The 10,982-nt window shown below is 71.4% G+C and overlaps 1 protein-coding gene across 1 annotated transcript; it reads right to left on the bottom strand.

Annotated features, from left to right (window-relative positions):
• Positions 1-2,021: 2,021 nt before the first annotated feature.
• Positions 2,022-8,236, bottom strand: PLEKHG3 (pleckstrin homology and RhoGEF domain containing G3). The gene is made up of 16 exons (XM_075712237.1): positions 7,955-8,236; positions 7,751-7,851; positions 7,571-7,640; positions 7,412-7,458; positions 7,195-7,345; positions 6,379-6,513; positions 6,103-6,285; positions 5,901-5,993; positions 5,727-5,813; positions 5,562-5,595; positions 5,368-5,475; positions 5,124-5,249; positions 4,996-5,034; positions 4,859-4,866; positions 4,557-4,748; positions 2,022-3,689 (listed from the first exon to the last, which is right to left on the bottom strand). The coding sequence occupies exons 1-16, from the start codon at positions 8,234-8,236 to the stop codon at positions 2,022-2,024; spliced, it is 3,324 nt and encodes a 1,107-aa protein (XP_075568352.1).
• Between the last annotated feature and the right edge of the window lie 2,746 nt (positions 8,237-10,982).

Genomic DNA, 10,982 nt, shown 5'->3' with positions numbered 1-10,982 from the left:
ACCATGTGCACACGCGTGTGCGCCCAGGGGTGCGCAGCAGCCCCACGCGCGCGTGCGCACACACACGTGTCCCTGCATGCACACGTGTGCACACGTGTGTCCCTGCATGCAGGCGCACCCACCCCCTCCGCACGCACGGCCACGGGGCGTGCGTGCCCCACACGCGTGCATGCCCCCCCACCCACGCAGCACCCACGCAGGGGGCTGCTGTGGGTGCCCCCCCCCCTCCCCGAAGCCATAACCCGCCCCCCCGCAGCGTGTGGGTGCAGAGGGGGCAGCCCCGGCCCCCACGGGCACCAACCAAAGAGCGTCGGCCCGTGGGTGCACGGGGGACGCTGCTCGCCCCTCTCCCGCACCCAGCACCCCGTGCCCCCACCGGTGCTGCCGGGGTGGGGGACCCCCCCCCCCCCGCACCCCATGACCGAGCCGAGCCACCCTGGGGTGGGGGGGAGAGTGGGCGACCAGAGAGGAACTTTTTGGTTCAGTTTGGGGTTTTTTGGGTTGGTTTTTTTTTTTTTTTTTCTAATAAAGATGTGAAAGCGAGCCGGGCGCGGTGCTGGGCGCCGGGGAGGGGTGCGGGGTGCCCCTGTGGGCTGGGGGGCCATGGAGTGCCCCTGCTCCTGGGCAGGTTGGGGGTCCATAGAGTGCCCCTTTTCCTGTGGGCTGGGGGTCCATGGGGTGCCCCTTCTCTTGGGCAGGTTGGGGGTCCATTGGGTGCCCCTTCTCTTGGGCAGGTTGGGGGTCCATTGGGTGCTCCTTCTCATGGGCAGGTTGGGGGTCCATGGGGTGCCCCTTCTCTTGGGCAGGTTGGGGGTCCATTGGGTGCTCCTTCTCATGGGCAGGTTGGGGGTCCATGGGGTGCCCCTTCTCTTGGGCAGGTTGGGGGTCCATTGGGTGCTCCTTCTCATGGGCAGGTTGGGGGTCCATGGGGTGCCCCTTCTCTTGGGCAGGTTGGGGGTCCATTGGGTGCTCCTTCTCATGGGCAGGTTGGGGGTCCATGGGGTGCCCCTTCTCCCAGGTAGGTTGGAGATCCATGGGGTGCTCCCACTCCCAGGTGGGCTGGGGGTCCATGGGGTGCCCCTTCTCCTGGGCAGGTTGAGTGTGTCCAGGGTGCTGCATCTCCCAAGCAATCTGGGGGTCCACAGGGTGCACCTTCTCCTGGGCAAGTTGGGGGTTCCATGGGGTGCCCCTTCTTCCACATAAGTTGAAGGTCCACAGGGTGCTCCTTCTCCTGGGTGAGCTGGGGGTCCATGGGGTGCTCCTTCTCCTCGGCAAGTTGGGGGGGTCCACAGGGTACCCCTTCTTCCAGGTAGGTTGGAGGTCCACAGGGTGCTCCTTCTCCTGGGCAGGTTGGGTGTCCCCAGGGTGCTCCTTCTCCCAAGCAACTGGGGGGGTCCGTGGGGTGCTCCTTCTCCTGGGCAGGCTGGGCCTCCATGGGGTGCCCCTCCTTCCAGGTAGGTTGGGGGTCCATGGGGTGCCCCTTCTCCCGGGTAAGCTGGGGGTCTGTGGGGTGCTCCTTCTCCTGGGCAAGTTGGGGGTCCACAGGGTGCTCTGTCTCCCAAGTGAGCTGAGGGGGGGGGTGTCCATGGGGTGCCCCTTCTTCCAGGTAAGTTGGGTGTCCACAGGGTGCTCTGTCTCCCAAGTGAGCTGGGGGGGGTCCATGGGGTGCCCCTTCTCCCAGGTAAATTGGGTGCTCTGTCTCCCAGGTAAGCTGCGGGTCCATGGGGTGCCCTTCTCCTGGGCAAGTTGGGAGTCCATGGGGTGCCCCTTGTTCCAGCTAAGCTGGAGGTCCACAGGGTGCCCCTTCTCCTGGGTGAGCTGGGGGTCCATGGGGTGCCCCTTCTCCCAGGCAGGTTGGAGGTCCACAGGGTGCTCTGTCTCCCAGGTAAGCTGGGGGTCCATAGGGTGCTCCTTCTCCCAGGCAGGTTGGGGGTCCATGGGGTGCTCCTCCTCCCGGGCAGGTTGGGGGTCCATGGGGTGCTCCTTTCCCTGGGGTCCGCGGGAAGGTCCCCATCACCCACCTAGCTGGCGGCGTCGAGGGTCTGAAATTTCTGCCGCAGGTCCCTGACTAGGCCGGGGCGAGGGGGCTCGGAGGCGTCGGGGGGCTCGGGGCAGCGTCGCCGGTACTCCTCGGAGGCCTGGTAGGCTTTGCAGCGCTCCACCACCGCCTTCAAGCAGATCTTCTCCCGGGTGGTGGGCGAGCGGATCTGTACGTAGGTGGGGGGCTCGGTGGGGGGCGGCAGCCGCTCCAGCACCAGCACCTGCTGCCCGGAGCCCAGGGGGGCTTCTGCTGCCACCCACAGTGCCCCGTCGCTGCCATGCCGCGCCGGTACCGGCCCGGGGGTGCTGGACCCCCCCGCCGCCTCGGCGCTCCGGCTCCGGCCGCTGCCCCGCTCCTTCTCAGCCGGCCGGCCACCCCGGCACGGCCCCTCGGGCGCCGAGCGGCTGCGGCTCACCGGCGGGGGCCGCGGAGCGCCGAAACGGGCGCGAAGCTCTCGCACGTCGGGCCAGGTGAAGGGCTCGGCGCTGCCAGGGCTCGGGGGGCTGCGGGGGGCACCCGGGGAGGGCAACGCCGCCGGTCCCCGGCCCCGCGGCACAGCCAAGGGGGTGCTGGCACACGGGTCCCTCTCCTCCGGCTGCGCCGGGGCACGTCGGGCACCAGCACGGCGGCTTTTGATGCGGAGGCTGTACTGCCGCGCCAGCTGGTACACCTTGGTGCCGGCGTGCGGAGGGGTCAGCAGCAGCCGCCGCCGCGACGGCGACCCGGCCGGCAGCCCTTCGCCCACGGCACCCACGTCGTCCTCCTCCAGGATGAGCAGCGGCTCGGGGGCCTGCAGCCCGTTCTCCCGGCACGGCTCCTCCGGCGATGCCATGGGCCCCGCTGGTGATGCCGTGGGCCCCTCCGGCGATACCTCGGGCCCCTCCGGCGCCGGCTGGGCAGGGGGCTCGGGGCTCGCCGGGGGCCGGGGGAGTCCATTGAGGCGGCAGACGGAGCTTCGCACCAGCCCCTTGGGGATGAAGGAGAGGCTCTCGCGGCGGCGGACGCTGAAGCCGGCGTCCTGGTGCTCGGCGTGGCCATAGTAGCTCTTGATCTTGTCGAGGAGCAAGCGGTCCCGGCTGGAGAGCAGCGACTCCCGGCGCGCTCCGGCGAGGGGCTCGGGCGAGGGGACGGTGCTGCGGGAGTCCCCGGGCTCCCCGGCCTCGAGCGGGGGGCCACCGTCCAGGCTGAGGACGCTGCCGCTGCAGCTGGCCGGCCGCCCCGCCGGCCCCTCCAGCGCCAGGCTACTGCGGCGGGAGAAGCTGCCGCCGCCGCCGAAACGCTCGGCGATGATGCTGGCCTGGTCCAGCACCGAGGGCGGCAGGATGCTGCTGGCGGCTCCTTCTTCCTCCTCCTCCTCCTCCTCCTCACTGCTCAACCCCTGCAAATCCTCCGCAGCGTGCTCCGGCTCCCCCTCCCCGCCGGGCAGCACCGGTGCTGGGGTCCCTGCCGAGGACGGGGCTTCGGGTGCCCCCAGCCCCTCGGGGTGCTCCACGGCACTGTCGGCCTGCGGAGGGGTGGGCAGGTGGGTGCTGGGTGCCCCGGGACTCCTGGGCAGGGACTGCAGGGCCGCACTGACCTTCTCGCAGGTCCCCGGCCCCCAGCTGCTCGGCCGCTTGGGTCCCTCCGGCACCGGCGGGTGCCTCCCAGCCTGGGCGAGAGCAAATGTGGGGTGTCAGGGGCTGGAGGGGACCCCCCGGCTGCTCCGAGCAGGACTGGCCAAGCCACAGCTGAGGATCCCACAGTGGCCCCAGGGAGCAACACGGGGTGCCCAGGAGTGATGGGGGGTGCCCCAGGAAGGATGCAGGGTGCCCAGGAGTGATGGGGGGTGCCCTGGGAGCAACATGGGGTACACTGGGAGTGATATGGGATGCCCTGGGAGCAGTGTAGGGTGCCCCAGGAAGGATGCAGGGTGCCCCAGGAGTGATATAGGGTACCCTGGGAGTGATGCGGGGTGCCCCAGGAAGGATGCAGGGTGCCCCAGGGAGCAACATGGGGTGCCCTGGGAGTGATGTGGGGTGCCCCAGGAAGGATGCAGGGCACCCAGGAGTGATGGGGGGTGCCCTGGGAGCAACACGGGGTACCCTGGGAGTGATACAGGGTGCCCTGGGAGCAATGCAGGGTGCCCCAGGAAGGATGCGGGGTGCCCCAAGAGTGATATAGGGTGCCCTGGGAGTGATGTGGGGTGCCCCAGGAAGGATGCAGGGCACCCAGGAGTGATGCGGGGTGCTTTGGGAGCACATTGGGGTACCCTGGAAGTGATGCAGGGTGACCTGGGAGCAACATGGGGTACCCAGGAGTGATGTGGGGTGCCCCAGAAAGGATGCAGGGTGCCCAGGAAGGATGCAGGGTGCCCAGGAGTGAAGTGGGGTGCCCCGATCGCAATGCAGGGTGCTCTGGAAGTGATGCAGGGTGCCCTGGGAGCAACATGGGGTGCCCCAGGAGTGATAGCGGGGTGCCTTGGGTGGCAGGGCACAGTGGGGGTCCTCCCTGGGGTTTAGGGGGCCGGAGCGGGTACCTGCTCCTCCTGGGGCTCCACCAGCAGCTCCCCGGCCCTGGGCAGCTCCTCCTGGCAGTCCTTGCCCATAGCTTCCTCCTCCTCCTCCTCTTCCTCCTCTTCCTCCTCCACTACGCCCTCAGCTGCTGCCCAGGCTCTGGGGTGCAGGGGGGGCTCCCCCACCTCCAGGAGAGCCCCGTCGCTGCCAGCATGCTACTCGGGGGCGAGCACTGGGCTCAGCACCCTGTGCCCCCCCCCGGCAAGCGGCGTGCCAGGGCTGGGGGGCACCGGGCACCCCAACCCGCCCTGCGCCCCAGCCTTACCTTGAGCCCTGCCAGCCGGGAGAGAGAAACGTGGAGATTAGGAGGTGGGCAGCACCCAAAATGCACCCCCACCTGCCCACCCAGCCCCCGGCCCCCCTCTGCCCGCCCCACCGGTGCCAGCGGCCGTGCCGGCTCACCTTGCTCGCCCAGCTGCCGCAGGATCTGCTTGGCGGGCTCTGCGGGGAGAAGCCAGGCATCCAAATTGGGCGACGGTGGTATCGTCCCCGTGTCCCCCAGCCCATCCCCAGCATCCCCAGCCCGGCACCCAGCCCCCCCCACCCCAACTGGGGTCCCCGGTCCCCGCCGGCGTCCGCACCCGACTGCCTGCGCCCCGTGTGCCCGTGCAGCTGGTCTGGCAGCGTGTCCGCACGGTCCCGGTGCTGGAAAGGCTCTGCGGGGACGGAGACACCCGTCAGCCCACCGTCCCCGCGGGCACCGGCGCAACCCGGCCGCGGCTTCGCCCCGGGGAAGGGACGGCGGCGGGGATGCCGGGGGTGCGCGGCTCTCACCGGACTGCCGGCGGCCCTGGCGCGGCTCGGCGGCGGTGTCACCCAGGGGCTGGCAGGACCAGCTCTTCTTCAGGTGCTCAGGGCTGCAGCGGGGCAGGCGCGGGGGGTCTGCGGGCACAGGGGGTGACGCTGGGGGGCAAGGGAGGGGACAGGCGAGGGCAGGGAGGGGACCGCGGGGCGCTGGCGGCACTCACAGAACAAGTCCATCTCCAGGATGGCTTCCTTAGCCTGGGGCGGAGGGAAGATGGAGAGAGACGGCGGGGGGGGGGGGGGTGAAGCCGGGGTGTGGCCGCCGCCCCGCCTCGCCGTGCCGGTGGGACCCCGGTGCCACCGCGGTGCCCGTCCCGCCCTGCCCTCACCTTCTGGGGGATGATGGCGTGGTGGTTCTCCAGGATCAGCCGCTTGATGTGGTGGGTCCACAGGCGCTTCTCCTCCACGCTCTTGGCCTGGGGTTGGGGGTGGGGGGACAACAGGGAGGGCAGTGGGGCCGGGCAGGGGTTCCCTAAGGTGCCCCCCACCTCGTGCCCCCCTACCTGCAGGCTGTGCTGCTGCTTGCCGTGCTTGTAGTGCGCCAGGCTGAAGCAGAGCGAGTCCCGCGTGCTCTCGATCAGCATCAGCGAGGAGCACTGCGGGGAGAGGCCGTCAGCACCCCATGCACCCCCCCCCCAAGCCCCCCATCCCCGGCACCCCCTCGGTTCCCCCATCCCCAGCACCCCCCGGACCCCCGGCACCGACCGGGATGTGGCTCTTGTAGACGTAATGGTCTCCGCGGCGCTTGGTGATGAGGAGGGTCTTGTCGAAGAGGAAGACGGCGCGCTCGTGGCGTACCCGCTGCACCCGGAAGGTTCCCTCCAGCACCAGCTCCCCGTAGCTGGTCAGGTCCGGCCCCTTCCAGCCCAGCAGCAGCGACTGGATCTCCTGCCCAGGTCCCCCGGGGACGGGAGCGTCACCGGCCACCCGCCGCCGCGGCGGTGCCAGCCCAGTGCCGCCCGTCGCGCCGCCGGCGCCTACCTGCTGGCGGATGGCGTGCTCGTGTTTGCGCTTCATGTCGTTGATGTACCAGGCGACGCAGGTCATGGTGTCGATGGCCTCCAGCACCACCTCGTAGTCGTCCCCCGACTTGTGCTCAAAGTGCTTGGCGATCTCCTGCCGGTAAAGGACGCGGTGTCGCGGCGGCACCGACGCGGTGCTCGGTGCCACGCCGTGGGGAGCGGGCTACGTGCTACGCTGGGTGTGTGCGCTGTGCCAGGGAAATGTGCCGTGCCGGCTGCCCGCGCCGTGCCAGGGAACCAGGCTGTGCCGGGGAGATGTGCCGTGCTGGGTGCCTGCGCCGTGCCATGCCCCAAACTATGCCAAGCGCCTGCGCCATGCCGTGAGCTCATACCATGCCGGGTGCCTGGACTATGCCAGGTGCCCACGCAAAGCCAGGCGATGAGGCCATGCCAGGGAGATGTGCCATGCTGGGTGCCTGTGCCGCGCCATCCCCCAGACCATGCCAAGCGCCTGTGCCATGCCGTGAGCTCACACCATGCCGGGTGCCCAGGCTGTGCCAGGGAAAGGTGCCATGCCAGGCACCCAGGCTGTGCCATGCCGGGTACCCGTGCTGCGCCAGGTAGCCGGACCACGCCAGAAAACGTGCCATGCCAGGCGCGCAGGCTGTGCCGGGTGCCTGTGCCACACCAGCTGCCTGAATCGTGCCAGGAACTCGTGCTCTGCCGCATCCCCACGCCATGCCGGGCACCCAGACCACGCCGGGTGCCAGTACCCCGCGTGGCTGCCCACGCCACGCCTTGCCACGTGCCCGCACCGCGCCGGGCGCCGGCTCACCTGGAGCAGTAGGTGATACTTGAGGATCCTCTGGACGGGCTTGAGCAGGTAGGCGCCGAGCGGCAGCGCGTGCCGCAGCCGCTCCTGGCACTCGCGGAGGAACCGAGCCTGCGGCTTGCTCCTCATGCACTCAGCCAGCGCCGCTACCGAGCTGCGGGCAGGGAGCGGGCTCAGCCCCCTGCCCGCGCCCCTGCCCGCCCGTGCCCCCCTCACTCACCTGGGGTAGTTGTTGCAGTACTGGGTGTAGATGGTGAACTCCTGGCTCTGCGGGCAAGGGGAGCGCGGTGAGAGCCCGGCACAGCCCCGTGTCCCTGCCTCAGTGATGTCCCCCCCCGGTGACGTGCCCCCCGGTGCCCCCCGCTGCGCCCGCCCTTACCCGGGTGACGAAGCAGACGGCAACGGCCACGGGGTCGCTGGCGCAGCTCTCCAGGTTTTGCAGCAGGGTGCTAGGGGGGACAGAGGGGACGGGGTGATGGCAGCCCCCCCCCCGGCCCCAGCCGCGGGATGGGGTGGCACCGGCTGTGCCCGCCGCCCCGGCGGCACCGGGAGCACCCACCTGCTGAGCTCATAGATGTCCTCGATGTTGCCGAAAAGCGCGCTGACCTGCTCCGGCCGCAGCACCGGCTCCTCCGCGTCGATGATCTTACCCAGGTAACCCTACCGAGCACCCACGGTTGGCGGCGGCGGCGGCACCGGTGCAACCAGCTGGCTCCCCCCAAACCCCATCCGATGGCGGGGGGTGTCCCCCCTCGGCACTCACCTCCACGATGCTGCGCAGGTCGCGGGCGTAGGTGCGCTCCGACTCCACGATCTCCAGCACCACCCGCCCCAGGTAGCTGGGTTCGGCGCCGGGGCCGCCGAAAGGTGCCAAGGGGTGCCCGCCGCGGCCGGTTGGCCACCCCCCCAGGGAAGCGTTGTTGTTGTTGTTGCGCAGCCCCTCGGCCCACGGCTCGGCCCCGCCGCCGGCCGGCTCCTCCATGGCGTGGCCGGGCTCCGGCACCGGGCTCAGGGCAGGGTGCTGCAGGCAGGTGGGCACCGGCATGCCGGCATCCCCCGGCACCGGCAGGGCACAGGGCAGGTCTGGGGAGGGTGGACAGGGGGGTGGTTAGGGGGTGCGGACACCCCCCGAGGTCCCAGCAGCGTTTGGGGCCAAGGGGGGCTCGCACCTCCTCACGGTGAAGAGCCCCCGGGGTTGACCTGATGGCCAAACACTCCAGTCGGGGGGTTCCAGCATCCCCCAACCCCAAAATCCCCGGCTACGGATCGGCCAAGGCCGGATACGGCCCAGTCGGATCCTGGCACAGCCCACCGAGGCCTCCCACCCGTGGAGGTCCTCAAATTTGGGGGTTCGCCCCCCCCGCCCTTACCCCAGAGCCGGGTAATGTACCCCAGCAGCCGGGGGCCGTGCTCCGGGAGGAGGTGCCGGAGCGGGACCAGCGCCATCGCCGCGTTGAGCCCCCACCCGCCGGCACCCCGCGCCGGGGCCGTGCGTCACCGCCACGCCCGCGGGACACCTTCCCGGTGAGCTCAGCACCAGCTCACCCTTCCGGACCACCGGTGCCACCGGCCGCTCGCCCACGGCACCGGGATCCTCCCATATCACCGAAACCGCTCGGTGCCACCGAAACCGCTCGGTGCCACCGACCCAGTTGGGGCACCCGAAAACCGACCGCCAGCGGCAAAGCGTGCCGGAGCGGCGAGGGCTTACCGCCATGCTTTTTGGCAGAGGGACGGTTTGCGGCAGGGCAGCGAGCCCACTCACCCCGGCAGGCGGGTGGCCCCGGGGACAGTGACCTTCAGCCGGGCCACGTGCCGGCAGCGGGGCCGCCTGAGCCCCCCGGCACTGGGGGTGCTGGCACCGAACCGGTCAGGCCGGTTCCCTCCAGCTCCTCCCTGCACCCGCCATGGCGCGCGGCCTCGCTCCGCCGCCCTCCCCACGGCTTTCCCGCGCAAGCCAGGAGCACCCCAAAAACCCACCGCGGGGCCCCCCAAGTCGGACCCAGCCCCGTATCCCCAGGCTGTGCCGCAGCCCGGGTCCCCAGGTGCCGGCGCAGCTGGTTCTGCCGTGGGGCAGCCGGCTCTGGGTGATTTGGGGAGCAGCCCCCCCCCAATCCCCAAATCCTTCAGCCTTGCCCCAGCCCCACGGCCACCTCGGGCTGGGGGGGACCCAGCCCCACAGGAACCCTGGCACTGGGGGGGGGGCACCCAGCCCTACGGCCACCCCGTACCGCCGGGGACACCGGGGCCAGGAGACCCCAAGCCCCCACCCACGGCAGGGTCCGACCCCCATCCCCACCCATGACCGGGTCCCCGCGGGGGGACAAGAGGGGACGCGGGGGTGGCATTGGGGGGGAGACAGGGGCACGGCTCACGCCCTGCCTGGCACAGGGGGACGGCTCCCCGGTGGCGGTGGGGGGTCCCTCACGTGACGCCCGGCCAGGGATTTGCGGGCACCGCGACTCGTCCCCGAAGGCCACCTCCGGTCGCCGTAATCCGCTCAGCGCGCCGGGATTACGGCGCCGGCCCCACGTCACAGGGACGGCGGCCACTCGCCTCGGCCCCCCGGCCACCGCCGGCCCGCCCCACGGGGCAGGGGGGGGGTTTATCCTCTTACCCCCCCGGCACCGCCACGGTGGGCACGCGGCCGGCCAGAGCCCCCAGGCTCCTGCCCGCCGCCTTCCAGGTGGGGATTAGCCCCGACCTTCACCCGTGGCAGGACGGCTGCTCCCCCCGGAGCGGGGGGCTGCCGGAGACCCCCAGCACCCCCAGCCCCGCCGTGGGGACCGGGACACCCCGCCGGCGTGCCGAGCTGGATGCGGCCCCCGGGTGCTGCTGGTGGCACAAGCAAGGATGCCAGGGGGCTGCCGGCCAGCTCCAGCACGGTGGGTCCCCAAAACTCCCCAGCATTGGGGAAACTGAGGCAGGGGTCGGGGCTGTGCCGAGCCACCGGTGCCGGCGCAAGGGAGGTGGGATTTTCTCCCCACCGCGGCACCGCCGGCCTGGTTGCACATTCCTGCGCCAGAGACGGGGAGCAAGGCACAGCCCACGGCGCTTTCCCAGGGCCCCGGCATGGCACGGCACGCCGGGAGAGGAGAGGGCGGGCAGGCTGGGGGTGCTGGCTTGGGCAGCCGGCCAAGCGGGGCCGGAGGAGGGCCAGCCCGGTGGAGCCATATAAGGGAAGGCGGTTCACCATTTCCAGGCATTTTCCAGGATCCCAGCGGCCCTGGGAACGGCGAAGGTCGCTGCCGGCTCCAGCCCAGCTGCCACGGCTCGGCGCGGCCACGGCCGTCGCTCCCGGCCCCGGCTGGCACCGCCGGTGCCCAGCGGGGACAAGCTGGGTGCTGGCATCCCTGCCCACGGCATCGCAGTGCCGCAGGCGATCCGGCACGACGGGGGTGCCCACGTCCTGGCGGAGTGACCCCGCACCACGATAGCTGCGATGCCGTATCCCGGCGGGACTGGAGCCCGTGCCGGTGGTACCGTGCTCCCAGGACACGGTGGCATCGACCCCACGGGGCTGCCAAAGCCTCTTAGTGCCCGGCACCCGTGGTGTCCTGCGTGGCCGGGAGCCACCTAATCCTGCCGGAGGGGCACAGGGCACCCCCACCCTACACGCAGCGGGGGGTCCCAGCCCCCTGGCACGCACCCAGGGGTCACCCCACGCGCCGCAGCCTCTGTCCTGCACCCCCGGCTGGGCCCAGGGTCCCCCCCAGCCCCATGGGTGCCTGCCCCAGGCATCTCCCAGCACCCACAGCCCTGCCCCACGGCTCACCAGGATCCTCCACCCC

This window comes from Pelecanus crispus, chromosome 6 (genome assembly GCF_030463565.1).
Source record: "Pelecanus crispus isolate bPelCri1 chromosome 6, bPelCri1.pri, whole genome shotgun sequence".
In the NCBI taxonomy this organism is placed as follows: domain Eukaryota; kingdom Metazoa; phylum Chordata; class Aves; order Pelecaniformes; family Pelecanidae; genus Pelecanus; species Pelecanus crispus.
Note: the sequence above shows the minus strand (reverse complement) of the source record. Positions and strands in the feature narration are given on the sequence as shown.

What these genes read in the sequence shown, in the direction of transcription:
- PLEKHG3 (XM_075712237.1), bottom strand. Translation starts at nt 8,236, where the DNA reads ATGCCGGTGCCCACCTGCCTGCAGCACCCTGCCCTGAGCCCGGTGCCG. An exon ending in TACTGCAACAACTACCCCAG is followed by an intron (nt 7,346 to 7,411) that starts GTGAGTGAGGGG and finishes CCCTGCCCGCAG; the next exon opens with CTCGGTAGCGGCGCTGGCTG. An exon ending in CCAGGGCCGCCGGCAGTCCG is followed by an intron (nt 5,250 to 5,367) that starts GTGAGAGCCGCG and finishes CCGTCCCCGCAG; the next exon opens with AGCCTTTCCAGCACCGGGAC.